The 15,408-nt window shown below is 39.0% G+C and overlaps 1 protein-coding gene across 1 annotated transcript in view; it reads left to right on the top strand.

Moving 5' to 3' along the window:
• The first annotated feature begins 2,091 nt into the window (after positions 1-2,091).
• ITGAV (integrin subunit alpha V) overlaps positions 2,092-15,408 on the top strand; it is a 48,483-nt gene continuing 35,166 nt past the window's right edge. The window contains exons 1-2 of the mRNA XM_009283232.1: positions 2,092-2,135; positions 4,107-4,234. Coding sequence (XP_009281507.1) covers positions 2,092-2,135; positions 4,107-4,234 — 172 coding nt within the window. The remainder of the gene's footprint in view (positions 2,136-4,106; positions 4,235-15,408) is intronic.

Raw genomic sequence — 15,408 nt, 5'->3', positions numbered from 1 at the left:
CAGGGGCACACAAACTCGGCCGCATCTCCTCCCCCTTCTGGGATGGCGCTGGCTGCCGAGAGCCTTTTACCGGGAAGCAAAGCTTAATTTCGTGCGGTCGGTAGGCTCTCTAACACGGCTTAAACTTTGCATTGCTGGGCTTTCGGAATAGCCTTATCAGCCTGAAGTTTATGCAGATAACGGTGGTAATAAATACAGTGCAGAATGATGAAGGTAGGGTATTTTGCTTCGTTACGTCTTGCGCCTGAGGTTTTGTCCCGTGAAACTTCAGAAATTCTGCTGTTCTCTTTTTTGACTGCTCTTAGCAGAAGTGCCGTGTTTTTGAGTTGTGCTGTATCTGTGCGGGTCACAAAGCTGCTGAGGAGTCTAGAGAAGAAGTTGTTCCATATAAATGCCCTCCACATCTGCTTCCTGAATATGTTCTCGTTTTGTGTTAAACGAAGATGAGGCAATGCGCAGTAGCTGGTTAGCGGGTGTATTTCAGACTTTTGAATAGTCGTGTCACTAACTTCAAACTCCTGGTGTTGCCGTAATGAATTAGTCTGTATTTCACAAGTGTGGGCTACCTTGAGATCCAGCTTTTGCCACTTTTTTTCCCCCTCCTTTCCTGTCTTAAGAAAGGGCTGTAAAGCTGGAAAAGCTGCTGGCTTCCATCATGCTGAGGGGATTTTCTCCCTCTCTTGATCTTTACCTCATAAAACTTTATAAACAAATTCTATAGTTATTGAGCAAGTCTTTTTGCAGTACATCAGCTAGCCTTGTTTGCATTTCTTTATTGCCTACAAATATTAGAAGTCATCCTGTCTTAACTTGCATGTGTTGCAACATCTTTCTGTGCTATCTTAATCCTGTAAGTCTTAGTACTAAAAGAAAAAATGTTCTATTTGTGTCCCTCCCTTTATTTTTCAGTCAACGCGTGCAATGCGTGTGGCTGCAGAGTTACCGTGAGACTGGTAAATGCATGTAGTAAACTTTCTTTCTTGCTTTCCGATAAGGAATTATGTGACCTGGCTCTCGTTGAAATCACTATTTGGAACCTTTCCATTATTTTTATAATAACTATTGACCTCAGAGTGCATGGTTGTAAAAGAAAACAGTGTTGGCTTTTTTTTTTTTTTTAAACTTTGAACACTGGTCATTTTCAGACAGCATGGAGGACTCCTTCATGATTTTAAGGGAATTTCCTCCTCAAATTTTAGCTGTGACTAGAAGTTAGTCTGTATCTGCTAAGCTAAAGTCTAGTACTGAACTTTATCTTAAATTTAAGCTCATAATTGAAACAAAGTAGCTATGCAGCTTTCACAGGAACAGGCTCAAATGGTGTAAAATTTTGAGTTTACCACTATGGTAACTATGATCTTTTTGCCTCCTGAAATAGCCAGAAATACTTGTATGCTGTGTCTTCCAGACACAGGTCTGTGTCTTCCCCATCACTCAAGAAGGATCAACACACAGGCAACGCAGGCTGGAATGCCTGCAGGTTCCCTCGAGCTGTTGGAGGGGAAAGAAAGGTAGTGATGAACAGTGAGCTCAGCGATGTCTGCAGTTAATGTTAGGTAGAAAACTGAGTGAACTGTTTTGCAGCACGATTAGCAAAAGGTGTTTAGTAAAATGAGCCTTGTTATATGGTTTCTGTTGAGCGTCATGTGTGTCTCTTGGTTCCTGCATCTTTGTTGTTGCTTTGGTGAATTTTTATTTATCACCTGTTGTTTACGTGAGTGCTAGAGATTAAGTAAATTTAGTCGAGCTAAAGCTATTTGGATTGACTAGCCTTGCAACAAAGGAGCGTTATTAGTTCTTGAACGCTCAAGCTGCTGTTTCATAGTCTATTTTGACCTGCTGGATACCAAAATAACGCATATTTAGAAGTCCAGTGTGAAAGACCTATTCCAGGAGTCAGTGGTAGTCTTGTATCAGGGTGCTGTGTGATGCTAGACAGAGGGCATAACTATAACACTAACTGATGGAATGGAACTTTATAAAAACTGAAAAAGGTTTCTCATACATGCGGTGTTTTAAAAGAATTGCATTTGATAGTCTGTCTTTCGAGTGTACAAGTACATGGAAATACCAGTTTCTCTTTATTGGCCCATGGCAAAGCACTGGCAAGTGATTATTCCCCTAAGTACCCCCACGTAAGTTGAACTGCTGAGGATGTCAATACGCTCCCAGTTTTGTCCACGACATTGTGCTGGGGCAGATGGTTGCATCAAGTAAGAGATAGGCAGTATCAAAGCCCAGCTGGTGTATTCCCATGGAAATAACGCATTTCCCTCTTTTCCCCCTTTCCCAAAGCATGTGGACTAGAGACTTCTTTGTATTCAGGTAGTTTGTATATTATTATAAGACCTATGACAAAATCTGCTTATTTGGTCTATCATGATAAAAAAGCTTTTTTTTTTTTTCTTTGGGAAAAGAGGTGATTAAACCTTTGTGGAGTCCCATAATGATTCCTTTATTGGTAATCTTGTTAATAAACTTCATGACAAAGATTATCTTAAAGATTTAAAATATATGGTTAGAATGGGAATGATTTATTTTTTTTAAACAAGTATTTAATTTGGGGGGCTTCTCAAATGCTAGTGATACAAGAGTAAAGTGTGAGCAAGCTACCACTTGTTTAGTAGTTTGTAATTATAATAATTCATGTGTTTCTTTACTTGGCATTATGATGTTTATTTTTAAGCATTTCTGTTATGCCCAGAGAGAACATTTTAAGTTGATTAAAGCGTTTCAAATTCTTGTTCTTGGAATCTAGGGAGTCTATGAATGGCAACTAAGGGAAACAAAATGGATTGCTAACTAGCCTAGATTTTCTGTCAGGGTCCACACCAGGAAATTTTTAAGGTTCTGCAAATTCAAACAAGTTGAAAACTAGCAGCCTATGTTGGTCTTCATATGAATTGAGTTTTGATGAGGTGCTACATCTTTATACCTGGTATTTACATATTAAGAAATATAAACGTAGCTCTGAACTAAAGTGAAGTCTGGGAGATGACTGTGAAAACCAGAACAAGTTTGATAAGTCTGGATCTGCCTACGTGTAGACGTTCTCTCCAACCAGTCTTGCAGCTTGTTCAGCTAACCAGATTTCAAAACTAAATAACCGCAATGCCTGATATGGGATGATAAGACTTGCTCTTGCAAGCTATATTCTCTCTTAAACAGTCTAAATAGAAACAACAGAGAAAATTCTGATGAAAGGAAGCATTTAGTTTTACGTCTGTCTATACTTCAAATTGACTTCCTCAGGAAAGTGCTGATGAGTCAAGTGTGTCTCAGAGGTGTCAGAGTTCCTGGAAGATGTTAATAACCTTGTTGGAAGATGCTTACAACCTTGTTTGGTCTGGCTTTTTCTTCGATCTGTTTCTTACTTCAACTTCTGAATTTTACCACCTGCACAGGCATAATCTTGCAGCAGTTCCTGCTCAGAGTGCACTTAACATGTTCATATAAGCAGAGATTTATAAAAGCACAACAGATCTTAATAAGAAAATTATTACTGTGTAATGAACTTCACTAAAGATTCATTAATGTACAAACCTGTGGTTGACAGTCACTTGGGTACTTGGAGATTATTTTAAAAAGAGCATTTGCTAATACTAGGCTGACTCACCACTTAGTACCTTCTGAGCTCAGAAGCACTACTGTTTTGTATATATATTATTTCCATTTTTGACTGACTTCCTTGAATTACTCTTACGTACAAAATTAACCAGAAATTATGCTAGCCGATGACTTTCTTAAATTACAGAAGTGTGTGATTTCCTGTTCCACTGCATACACACATATTTTTGAAAGGAAGAAAAGAATATAAAAGTTGTTTATCTCATTTTGCATATCATTTTAATACTTTAATTTTCTCTTATCTTCTTTTGTCTCGTCTCTTTGGTAAATGTTTTCTTTTGCCTGCTTTTACTTGCAGAAAAGAGGGACCCAAGACCTAAAACCTAATATGAATTTCTCTGAAACTCAAAGTCGTTCTAGTCAGATTTAGATTTGAATGGGCAAGGCTTTTGCTTTATTAACTCTTCAGCTGTCATAAAGTAACAACATCTGTGCCTTAGGATTTGAAACCTTTGTTTTGTTTCTCCTTTTTACTGCAGGATATTTCTTCTGGTGGGAGCTCCAAAAGCAAACACTACCCAGCACAACATCGTAGAAGGAGGCCAGGTACTCAAATGTAACTGGAATTCCAACAGAAATTGCCAGCCGATCATATTTGACTCCACAGGTAACACGTAGTTCACTGTGGGGGGAGATGGGGTGTCTCTGCTTTAATCCTATTGTGAGAGCGCAGAAGGGATTCAGATTCACGTGGGGCTTTTTGATGGTGATGTGAATGCAGCCGTTTTTGGACTGGCAACTAGTCAAGGCTTGTTTTGTTTTTGTGGGTTTTTTTTCTCCTCTCTTTGAGAATTCTGTTGTCCTTGGTATGTGCTGAAAGCCTGAGTGAGCATACATTATTCTGCTTTTGTTTTAACCAGTTTATATTTCTCCTCTGTACTTTCTAGCAATCCTAAAACATTTAGCAACCTAATTCCCAATAAACCCCAAGAGATTTATTGTCTATTAAGAACATGGCATATGAGGAAAGATACTTTCTAATATCAGCAAAGGTGGTATATGCAGAAATATTCAGAAGTTTAATCTGAAACTGGGAGTATAAACTTCAAACTGGGGGGGAAAAAACCCTTTTTTTATTTTTCCCCTTGGATGTAGCTTCGTAGTATTTGTGACATTTATGATAGCAGCACTTGGGGTGCCTCAGGTCAGAGGCATTACTTACCCATTTCTGAAGTATACTAAAGCTGAGCAGCAGCAATGATGACATTAAACGTTTCACTCAGTCTTCATGCTCTGGTACACATAGTGATTTCCACAAGCTGTGGCAGGTCATATGAGAACGCACTGCATGTGCTTTTCTGCTTGAGCCATTCAGTGTTGAATCCTGTTTTCCACAGCGTGTTTTAGGCCAACAGAAAAACCTTTCCATGTCATGGGAGTGGATTAGTAAGACCCATATGGTAGGGCAAAGGAAACACCTGTGCTTTTAAGGTCTAGGTGGTTATAATTCATTCTTGCCTCTGCTGGTATTTTGGCTTGGCAGTCTAAAGGCTGTTAGATTTATGCAGCCTTCGTAAATCGTGTATGATACAGTAGAGAAGCTCTTCTTCCAATTCCATTGTCAAGGTATACCACAAAATGTTGTTGGGGTTCAGACTTCTGAAATTTCCATATATTTTTCTGAAAACTATTATGTTACCAGCTCTCTTGCAAAAAAAAAAAAGTACGTAATGGTACACACAAAACTCAAGTCATTATCCGTTTCTTTACTTCACTCTACAGGAATGTTTCTGCCAGATTACTTAAGATCTCTAGTAAGCTGCAAAGTGTGACATTTTGTCTGCATCAGTGTAAGACAGCAAAATTTTTTTTTTTTTTTTTTTTTGTTTTTTACTTTGGGCTTATTGTTTACTAGAATACAAATGTGGTTTTTGTTTGCCTTTTTTTTTTTAAAGAAAGACTCTAGATGTCCCTAATTAATCACCACTAATATAACAGCCAAAAAACTTCTGGTATGGAAAGATGAGCCACGTGGGTAGGTTCTAGATGCATCTTCCAATGGGAATTGCAGTGCATTTATCTGTTTATACTGTGAACGTTTGCAGTAGGCTTTTCCATATGCCAGGCAGAGTAAATGGATACAGAGGCCATGCTGCTTTGCTGTGTGTCTGTGCTTAAGATATATGCTACTGGGCAAACAGAGAGTGTTTTGCTTGTAATTTGCCTTTAAGTAATGGGCATGTTAATCTCCTGAAATTTAACAGTAAAAATAGCAGGTCATAATGGCTTAAGAGGATTTCTTTCAGGCACATTTTAACTCATTCCAGTTTTGTGGCAATGAATTGGGAAATAATGCATTTGTCAATTATTCTCTGGGTGAAAAAGGGCATTGTATTTCAGCATAATAAAATAATAAATGCACTGAGACAAAATAAAATGTCTCTTTCTTTGTGCATAAGACAATGGTCGATTCCCTACGTTATGGTGACAATGTCTTACTGCCAACACAGTGCAAACCCCCACTCCTGCCTGCCCCTACCTCATAAGGTAACAGGGGTTAGGGAAGACTTGTGGTTCACTTCGCAGGAAATAGGAAGCAGAGGATTTGACCACTGACTTGTGGCGCTAATGCGAAGCTGCTTTTTGTAGATGACTAAATGCAACCTCTGCAAGAATTCAGGTTCATCCGTCACTGCTTCAACATTTGTGTAATATGATTTGTAACTCCAGAGGTACTGCTTAGCCCTGCAATACAAGGCAGATTTTTACTCCCCTCCCCAGATGATTTAGCTGTTTTGTTAATGGAAAAAGCAGCACAGGTTCTGCCTAATTAATTAGATGGGTTTCTTCAGAGTTCTTTTCTAATTGTTTACAGCTAGTGAGAAATCTGACCTGTGAAAATAATGAGAACATTTGTACTTGAGGCTTTTCTCTGTTTACCTGTTGCTGCCAAACTCCATAGGTGGAGTTGCAAAATTTAATTACTAGAAGGCATGTCCCTGTTCCTCTTCCTGCTTCCCTGTGCCAGGTAGCTTAGCTGGCAGACCCTGGACCAGGCCAAGCCACTGCATCTTGCATGCAGTGTCTGAGAGCGAGGAAGAGGCCGTGTTTCTGTGCTGTGAATGTAGCAAGGGAATGGAGGAAAGAGCAAGTCTTGTTCTGACTGTGAGAGCTTGTGTTTGTCCGCTTGTCTCGCGGTTGTATCACAAATAAATATGAGTGGGGTTTTACAGAGGTCCAGCAAGCAAGGGTTTTTCCTCTCTCGATTATTATTTTTTTTTCTTTTTAAACTTTCCTTGTTTTTTAGTTAAGTTTTCCTCCAGCTTTATGGGTCCTTTTCTCTTCCCCATCCGTACAACGGCCACACTGAGCTCAGCCGCACAGCAGTGGCTGCACGGAATTGGGTTTTATTTTCTAACACTTGCTTTTGGCTTTAATATTGTATTAGCACAGAAGCGTGGTCCTTTACATGAGACAAATGCGACAGCTATTACGTAGCCCAAGAGAGAAGGTACTAGCTGCTTTATGTTAATCTTTGGAGGCGTTGTTCAAGCTCGTACCTTATACCAGCGTTGCTTGTTACTTGCATTTACCCCTCACCCCAGCTCCTCTGGAGGAAAGCGGTAAGTCATTAAGCTGATAGTTCCTGTAGTACTAAATTTACTACTTTGCTTATTCCTTCCTGTGCATGACAACTCAGCACTTTCAGGAGAGGAGCTGGGCAGTAGGAGTCCATTCATGGAACTCGCATAGCTCTCATGCTGAAAATATATGTATTTCCCTCCCTTTCATGCCCTCCCCACCAGCTTGCAACATAAAAACCCCTCATTACAGCATGTATTACAATTTTTAAACTGCTGGCCAAAAAAAATATTCTTTCACTGTTCCTACACAGCGTGTTTTCTCATTTAAAACAGCAATATATTTGCAAAGGGGAATCTCCCCTTCTCCTAGATCTCCCAGCACAATGGTTACACTCATGTAAAAATACACAGGAGAATATTCTGTATATATGTCTGTGTGCGTGTGTTTCTGTGCATATTATACTAATTGCTTTTGACATTCTGGTATACATGGTGGGTTTGGAAGGCAAAATGTTTATATCACACATTAACACTTCCCAAATGTAAAGATGCTTCGCTGTGGGGCTTCTGAGCATTTTAGCATTGACATCAGTTGGCTTTGATTTAACATAGTTATGACTATGTGAAAATTGCATAACAAACATATGTGGTAGAAAATGCCCTCAAATTCAGGGGTGTGTATAGCTGTGCTGCATGTGCTTGTGTGTACGTGGCCAGAAAGTTAAAGTAAATTTTTTTAAAGGCTTTCAAGTATCATTAGGCATGCATTTCAGGCTGACTTTTGCTCTTAGAAGCACGTAAAGGTTAAAGTTAAAAAGGAACCAACCACCAGAGCAAGCTTCCTCACATGCATGCACGCTTTTGTTGATCCTGTTGCAAAACTGAAATAGGAAGCAGTGCTTGTATCTGTTACTTGAACACGTTATCCTGTAAATCTAGATAGAAATAGATCTGATTAAAAAGTGCTATGTAAGTGCTAAACTTTTATTGCCTTGTTCTTGTTAACCTTGTTAATTCAGTAGCTAAACATGCCGCTGTCACAAAACTAAAGTTTCTGGTATTTGTGTTCTTGTATATCTTGACTTCTTACTACAATTGCCACAGCATTACCACAGTTTCAATTGAATTGTTATGTAAAATACTTGGGATTTTTTCCTCCTCTGTCTCAATTAACTTTCAGAGTTTCAGAATGTGTAGGAGGCTGTATTTTTTCAGGGCAAGCATTGGGGGGAAATTTACATTCTCAAGATAGTACATTCTTCAAAATTGTCATAAGCATAAACAATATTCGTAAATCCTTTCCTTTGCAAGATGTTTTACAATTCACATTCAAATTACCAAAACCCACAAGTTACAGGTCAAGGTGGGTAAATGTTTGTCTTCATTCTTATGTGTTTTCCACACCAGATAATTTTGTGACTGAAAATTTAGTTCATTTTTTGTTTTAATCCATAGCAATAGGGGAAAGTTCTGAATCTTATGAAGAAGAAAGAATCAAGCAAATGGTGGAAGAAATGCTCTTAGAGCTTGCCGAGCTCTAGTACTACTCTTTCTACGAGACTGACTGGAGAGGTGGTTCCTCTCTTAGAAAGCTTAACAGTTGGCTTCATCTGCCAGCTGCTTAGCAGCTTTTTCCAGGAAAAACATATTTCTTGTGGGTAAACTGTAAAAGGAATGCACTTAATATAGCAGTCCACTTTCTGTTTCTGATCAGTTTTGAGACAAAGGTCCAAAACCGTTTGTTTTAAAGACACATCTATTCTCCTTCCCCGTTTCTCCTTCCACAGCCTTCACAGCCTAGCATGGCAAAACTTGCATAGATAGTACCAAATATTACTGAAAGTATTTCCATTATCTTGCTCAGGGAAAAGATTCTTGAAAAGTTAAAGTTTTTTCTTTGAGTTTTGTATTTATTTTGTATAGTTGTCCATTTTTTGTGTATAAAATCAAACATGTTTTTTTCTGTGCAAGAGGAGGATCAAAAGCTCACTGAGCCAGACAACAAAACCAGTGAGCAGAGGGGTGGTCAAACGTGCTTTTTAGGAAAATCAACAAGTCTGGCATACATGGAATAGCAGGGTGGATACACTTAGCTAATTGTCTGACATCTAGATAAATACCTCCATTATTTGGCCACGGAATTTTAGAGAGCAGGATCACTCTGAATTTTCATTCTGACAAACAAAAAATTCTTCAGAGACCCATGTAACCAGTTGGAGTTAATCAGACTGTACACATGTGAGCAATATGTAGCAAATTAATGAGTTTCCTATGTGCTTGTTTTCCAAACGGAAACAATCTTCATAATTAGCCATATTATTTTACTTCTCATCTTTGGGGTCCTAGCTCTTCATCAGTCAAGAATAGTGGGAAGTGGGTTGGTAGAAATAGCATTTCTTCATGCTCCCATGGCTCTTTATAAAAAATGTAACAAAACGGTTTTGTGATGGTAAAGTTTCTCTTGCAAAAACCTGCCAGTTTTTTAATGAAAACTTCAATTGAGAAATGTACCTGCTCCAGTACGGGATGCTTGAAAGCGCAGCTCTTTGTCAGCATGAAGAAGTGCGGTACCGAGACTGTTTCAAGAGCTTCTGCATTTAGAATAATCTGATGAAATGCAGACAGCTCTACGAACTGTTACAAAGGAAAATATGCTCATAAAACAACTTTGAACTTCTATGCTAATGAATTGCAGATTTCTTGAGCAGATTTCATTTTTAGCACAGAAAGATCTTGCTCAGACAATGTTATTGTTTTGCTCTTCTAAGACACACAGTATAACAGATCGATGCACTGCTAAATTGTCATTCCTTCTTTTGGTAAAAAAAAAAGCTTTCCCTACTGCTTTTATTGTCTATATCAGATCTCAGAATTCAAGATTGGGGAAACTTACAGAAGCTGTTGAATACCAAAAACTAAGAGCATCTCAAATGTTTTCAGCTGTGTGTGGTGTGTTTTTATTGCTTTGGAAAAAGAGTTCAGTATAGCCTCTGTCTGCATGAAGCTTTATCACTTTGACAGTTGTACCGGCCCTCCTCCCCTTCCCATGTGTTTTGACGCACCAGAGTAATTTTGGAGAAATGGTTTGTTCTTAAATATTTTTTTATGAAATTCTTTTAAGACTGGTTATTTTGATCTGTGCTAAAGAGGAGAAAGAAGCTTTTGAAAAGGAAAATACACTACAAAAACTCCCCCGATTTCTCCTTATGTTTCCACATTTGTGGGTTGGTTTTTTTTATCCCCAAGTGGGTGATTCTAGACAATAGGAGTTTTTGTTTGGAAGCCTAAACCACCAGTTTGGCATGGCTGTATCTATCTGTGGCCTATTTAGTTTGAAGTGGGTATTTTAACTGCCTTGCGCAGCTTTGTGCTGTAGCATTGCACAGCGTAAGATCTGCTGATGTTGGGAAGTTATGTCTGGAGTGGGTGTCATGAGCTTATATTTGCCTTTTGGAGATTTTGATCGTTTGTGCAAATGAGTCAGTTGTTCATAACTCCATCTTTTCCACTTATGGAATAAGGAGGTGGATAAGGAAGTGTGGGATAGGTCGGTATTTTGTGAAAAAAACATACTTTAACAAAGTACTGTTTTATTTTTAGCTGATTGTTTTCTTGGTATTAGGGTGCAATCTGTATGGGGATTTCAACCTCAAAGGCTATCGATTTAGTCAACAACGAAGCAATAAATCTTGTGAAGACCATTCATTCATTTGCAGTAAAATGGATTGATTTTTGTCTCACTAAGTCTGTCATCACCTCAGTCCCATTGAAGTTTGGTTGTTATCCTTATCGTGTGTGCTGGTATAACTGAAGCCTGCGTTGGGCTCTGGGTACTGCTCTGAATACAAAAGAGGGCGGCAGAATGTATAAAACCTCCTCCGCATGTTATAGCTGACAGTGGAAAAATGCTCATGCTTTTGTGATTAGGTAGACTCCTGCATGAATGCTGTTGGCGCTGTGTATGCCTGTAGCTGGATCTCAACTGTATGACAAGTTGGAAAAAAAAGTGTCTTTCTTATATTAGGCAAAGCAAAAAGATGCTTTTGTTCCAGCACTGCCTGGGGAAAGAAGCAGGATTCATACCTCAGGAGAGGGAAGGGGAGCAGTGGGAAGCTCTGTATTCCCGTCTCTCTGAGTCATTAACAAAACACTGTGGCTAAACCAAGGTTGCTAAACCATCAGCTGCCTCACAGCATGAGGAGTTTCAAGTAAAGATAAGCTTGTACTCGCTCGCTCTTGCCTGATTAACTAAGGTTGAAATCGCTGAGATTTTGGATGGAAGATAGCTAGCTTTGTACCACGTAAAGTTCCCATACTATGAAAACAGCGCTCTTGTATATTTTCTAAGTTTGTCTGTCTTTTGGCTAGCTGCATAAAGTTTCCCTTTACCTAGAAGGGGCAACATCATTTACTTTGAATTGGCATAGTTACAAAGAGGTTTATTTTAATGGAAATTCTGTGAATTGGGTGACTATTTAAATTTTACAACTTCTTAAGTATTCATAGTATGATGACACTGAACCAGGCTTCATCAGTTCACTGCCTCCTGACTCACGATTATCTCAGTTAAGTCTGGCACTCAAGATCAGGGGCAAATATTTCAGTTCGGTTTTCTCATTACCATGCAAACAGGCGGGCTGCAAGTTACAACTCGATCCACTTACTCAACTGCAGTCGTTTTGTAGCAACACCATTGTTTCTGTAACTGATAACATTTGCATTGGAAAAAGAAGGTGCCAGCTATCCAAAGCTGATAGCCAAAAGAAATTCAGCACTGAAAGAACTTTTGATCTTATTATTATTATTTGGAAGATGGCTTAGACTGATTTTTTTTTTCCTTTTTCTGAAATTTCTACTTGGCATCCCTCCACGTTAGTTTCCATTTATAAATTTAAATCCTATGTAGCGCAGTAAGGTGACAATGTTCCATTGGTCCAGCAGCAACAACGCACCTATGTAATGGATTTCTAAAGCAATTCTGTTCCTGCCTTGAGAACCCCATCATCCCACCTGGAACGTACTTTGTGAGACAAAGCACTGTTGACTTGGCATGTCAGCCTTTTTTCCCTAATGAAAGAGTTATGCAAAATCATCATGTGATGTCTACTACAATGAGAAGGAGCAAGGGAAAAACCACGGCGGCGTAAGCTGCCTTTACAGATACAAAATAATACCCTATGGTCAAATGACCTAATCCTGGAATTAATGACCCATCAAGTAGAAGTCCTTGTAGCGGCTGCATTTTAGTCTGACAAATAGCGTTGTGTAAAAACTCTGAACGTTTTCTTGAATAAATCTAGTCAGAACATAGTTTGTATTGCCTAGATATATTTGTTTGAATGCCTGTTTAAAATGTACACCATTGGTTTAAAGACATTTCTAAGGTATTATTGGGACACTCTAAATTGAAAATAATTTAGAAATACAAGAAAACCAGCAGCGGCTATAAGAACCGCTATAGCAGTAAGGCTGACTATGTTACATCAAAATGTTGGTCTGGATTTATGAATCCCTGTATGTTTAAGTCCTACCTGTATTACAGTTTGCTTCATTTAATGTAGGTACTGTTTTTAAAGGGTATGGGGGAAGGCTTGGGGGGTGGGGGGTCAGGGTCTTTATACTAAAACACAGAAATGCTGAAGTCAGTCCTATATCTTCCCATGACAAATCTACTTTACAGTATAGCTAAAACACCTTATTTAACTCTGATTTGCTTCAGTGAGGGCTCACATTTAAGCGTTCTTTAAGTTTGTTTTCCACAGTCAGGAACAGAAACACAAATGGTTTCTCATTTAAAGCAAGGGGATTTTTGATGACAGGGTGTTTTCCAGATTTCCTCATAAAACTAGTTTCTCTTCTGGACCTGAGGGAAAGGTTCATAATCTATTTACACAGTGTTTTCCTGGGGAGAATTTTGAATTATTTATTTACCCTGGGGTGAGCAAATAAAGGTTACTTTTCTTTAATAGAGAGTTAAATACAGATCAAATCTGATGTTAACATTTGCAATTTTTTATTTGAAAAGTCCATGTTTCCAATGTACGTACTTTCTATGTGATCTAGTTTTTGTGTCTTAATGCAGTTTCCTGTGTTACAGCCAGTCTCAATCTGAACAGCAACCCCCTCTCTCCAAGACCTTAGTTTTAGAGAGCCTAATGAAGCTTTGAATACAGGATAAACTCAATGTAAGGCATCTTAACCTTGTAGCAGATGTTGTTTTATGTTATGTACATCTGCACTGACATTAGACAATTTGGGTAACTAAGATGTTTGTAAAATATTTTTGCAATAGTTGCGTATTATAAATAAAATGTATTTAGCCAAATTGCCTAGTGGAGCACATTTTACTATGTGGTGGCTTTTTTTATGCATAGGAATTCCTAATTTGTTATTTAGGCCTTCAGAAATTATGATGCTGGCTTCTGGAGTCATCGTATTTGGAACATAATAAACTCGGTCATGTTCATTTGCTTTCGGATTTGGAGATTTTAGTTTTTCATATGCCAGCTTCTGACTTATATGTCAAAGCCTAGATGTTTACCTATTAAAATAAAATTGAAGAGAGGTTCCCAGTATTATCCTCAATTTAAAGCTGAATCAGGGTTTTTTCAGTACTCTAGAAAAAATAATTTTGTCCCCTAAAGGCTGAGGGAGAGAGAAGGGTTTTTTTGTAGCTGTCGTCCTGGACACTGATTCTTCCTTGGGCAGGGGCAGTGCCTGCAGCTCAAGAATGCACAGGGAAAAGGCAGAGAGGGGCTGTTTTGGCAGCATGTGCTGGTTAAACTACTGGTTCCCCTCTTCTCCAGTGCAGTCAACATAGACTATGGGTAGATGGCACCAGTAATCTGTCTTTTTTTTTTTTTTTTTAAATTGCTTCATGCTGTCTCAGCTGATGTGTTCAGCTGAAACTTGAAGGAACTAATTTCCTTGGCACCTGTGATACAGTCAGATCGCTGATAATGCCGAATGGCTGCTTACCTGCTATTGCAACAAGACCATTCCTTCTACTTGCTGCCTATTGTTTTAAACTTAAATGGGAAGTTTACATCCTAGACACTTCTGTAGTACCTAGCACAACAGGATTCTGCTTTACACTACAAAACTGCTATACTACCTCTCATTTTAGTCATAGATATAGCGTTGTATAAGTATCCAACAGTAGAGAAAGGTGTAAAATGCCATGCCGTAATTATTCTCAAGTTTTATATTGTTTAAAGCTTGCTTTGGCAAGTAAAGCTGAGAGATTTCTTTGTATTCAAGAGTAGCTGGACAAATAGAGGGTAGAAGCCAAATCAGACTTTCTAGGCTGCGTAATCTTGGGTGTGTTTACAAGCAGAATAAACCAATTTTAAGTTCCTGATGCTGCCAAAAGGGATATAGTTCCCAGCCGTATATTTCTGCCTTCTCCCCAGCAGGTTAGCGCTACTTCCCTCCCCATGCAGTCAGCTGGGTTGGTCCCTGATCCAGTTGAATATTTTTTTAGTAGGGTCCGTTCTTAGGTGGTTCGTGCTGTGACTATGTGACCAGAAGGTAGTAGTGCCAAGACAGAGACTGGCAGCAGGAACATACGGACAGGAGCAAATGGGAACGGCTGCCCCTTCTGGCGGCAGCTTCAGCTGAAACTCAGTCATGCAGCTGCACCCTTTGAGCAAAACTGTCCTTGCGTGGATTTTCATGAATTAAAGGCAAGGAGGGGAAAAGATGATGATAAAACAGGGATTTTAGGAGTCTGCTAAAGACGATTCCCTATTTGGAAAACATCTCGATCTGTTTTTGGTTTTCTGTACCATGAGAAGGTGACATGCAGGTCTCCAAACTACATTTCTGTCTGTGCAAGGGTGCTGGTATAAATGTTCAAGTGTACATAAATCTGTGCAGATGTGCTTAATCATCAGGCCCTCCGTGTCTTTAGCACCTGTTCAATAAGAGGGTGGAGGAGGGGGTGACAGAAGGAAGTGGGGTTTTTTAATTACCTTTCATGAAATTAGAAAAAACACGGTATTTCTCTGTGACGCTATGCTTTCGGCATTGATTTCTACATAGCTCTAATGTAAGAGCAAAAGTAGTCCAGATACATGCTTGTTTTGGCTGACTGCAGATTACAATCACTTTTGTTGTCCTTTTCATGGGATTTTCCTAATGGAAGTAACAGAGTCTCTCAAGATAAAACATTCTTTGCAAGGTGTAAGACGAGCAAGGAAGTTTTGATTCAAGTGGTCACAGGTCTCCGATTCATGGCAGGGTTGGGTTTGGGGAT

Source organism: Aptenodytes forsteri, unplaced genomic scaffold, assembly GCF_000699145.1.
Source record: "Aptenodytes forsteri isolate BGI_AS27 unplaced genomic scaffold, ASM69914v1 Scaffold406, whole genome shotgun sequence".
In the NCBI taxonomy this organism is placed as follows: Eukaryota; Metazoa; Chordata; class Aves; order Sphenisciformes; family Spheniscidae; genus Aptenodytes; species Aptenodytes forsteri.
Note: the sequence above shows the minus strand (reverse complement) of the source record. Positions and strands in the feature narration are given on the sequence as shown.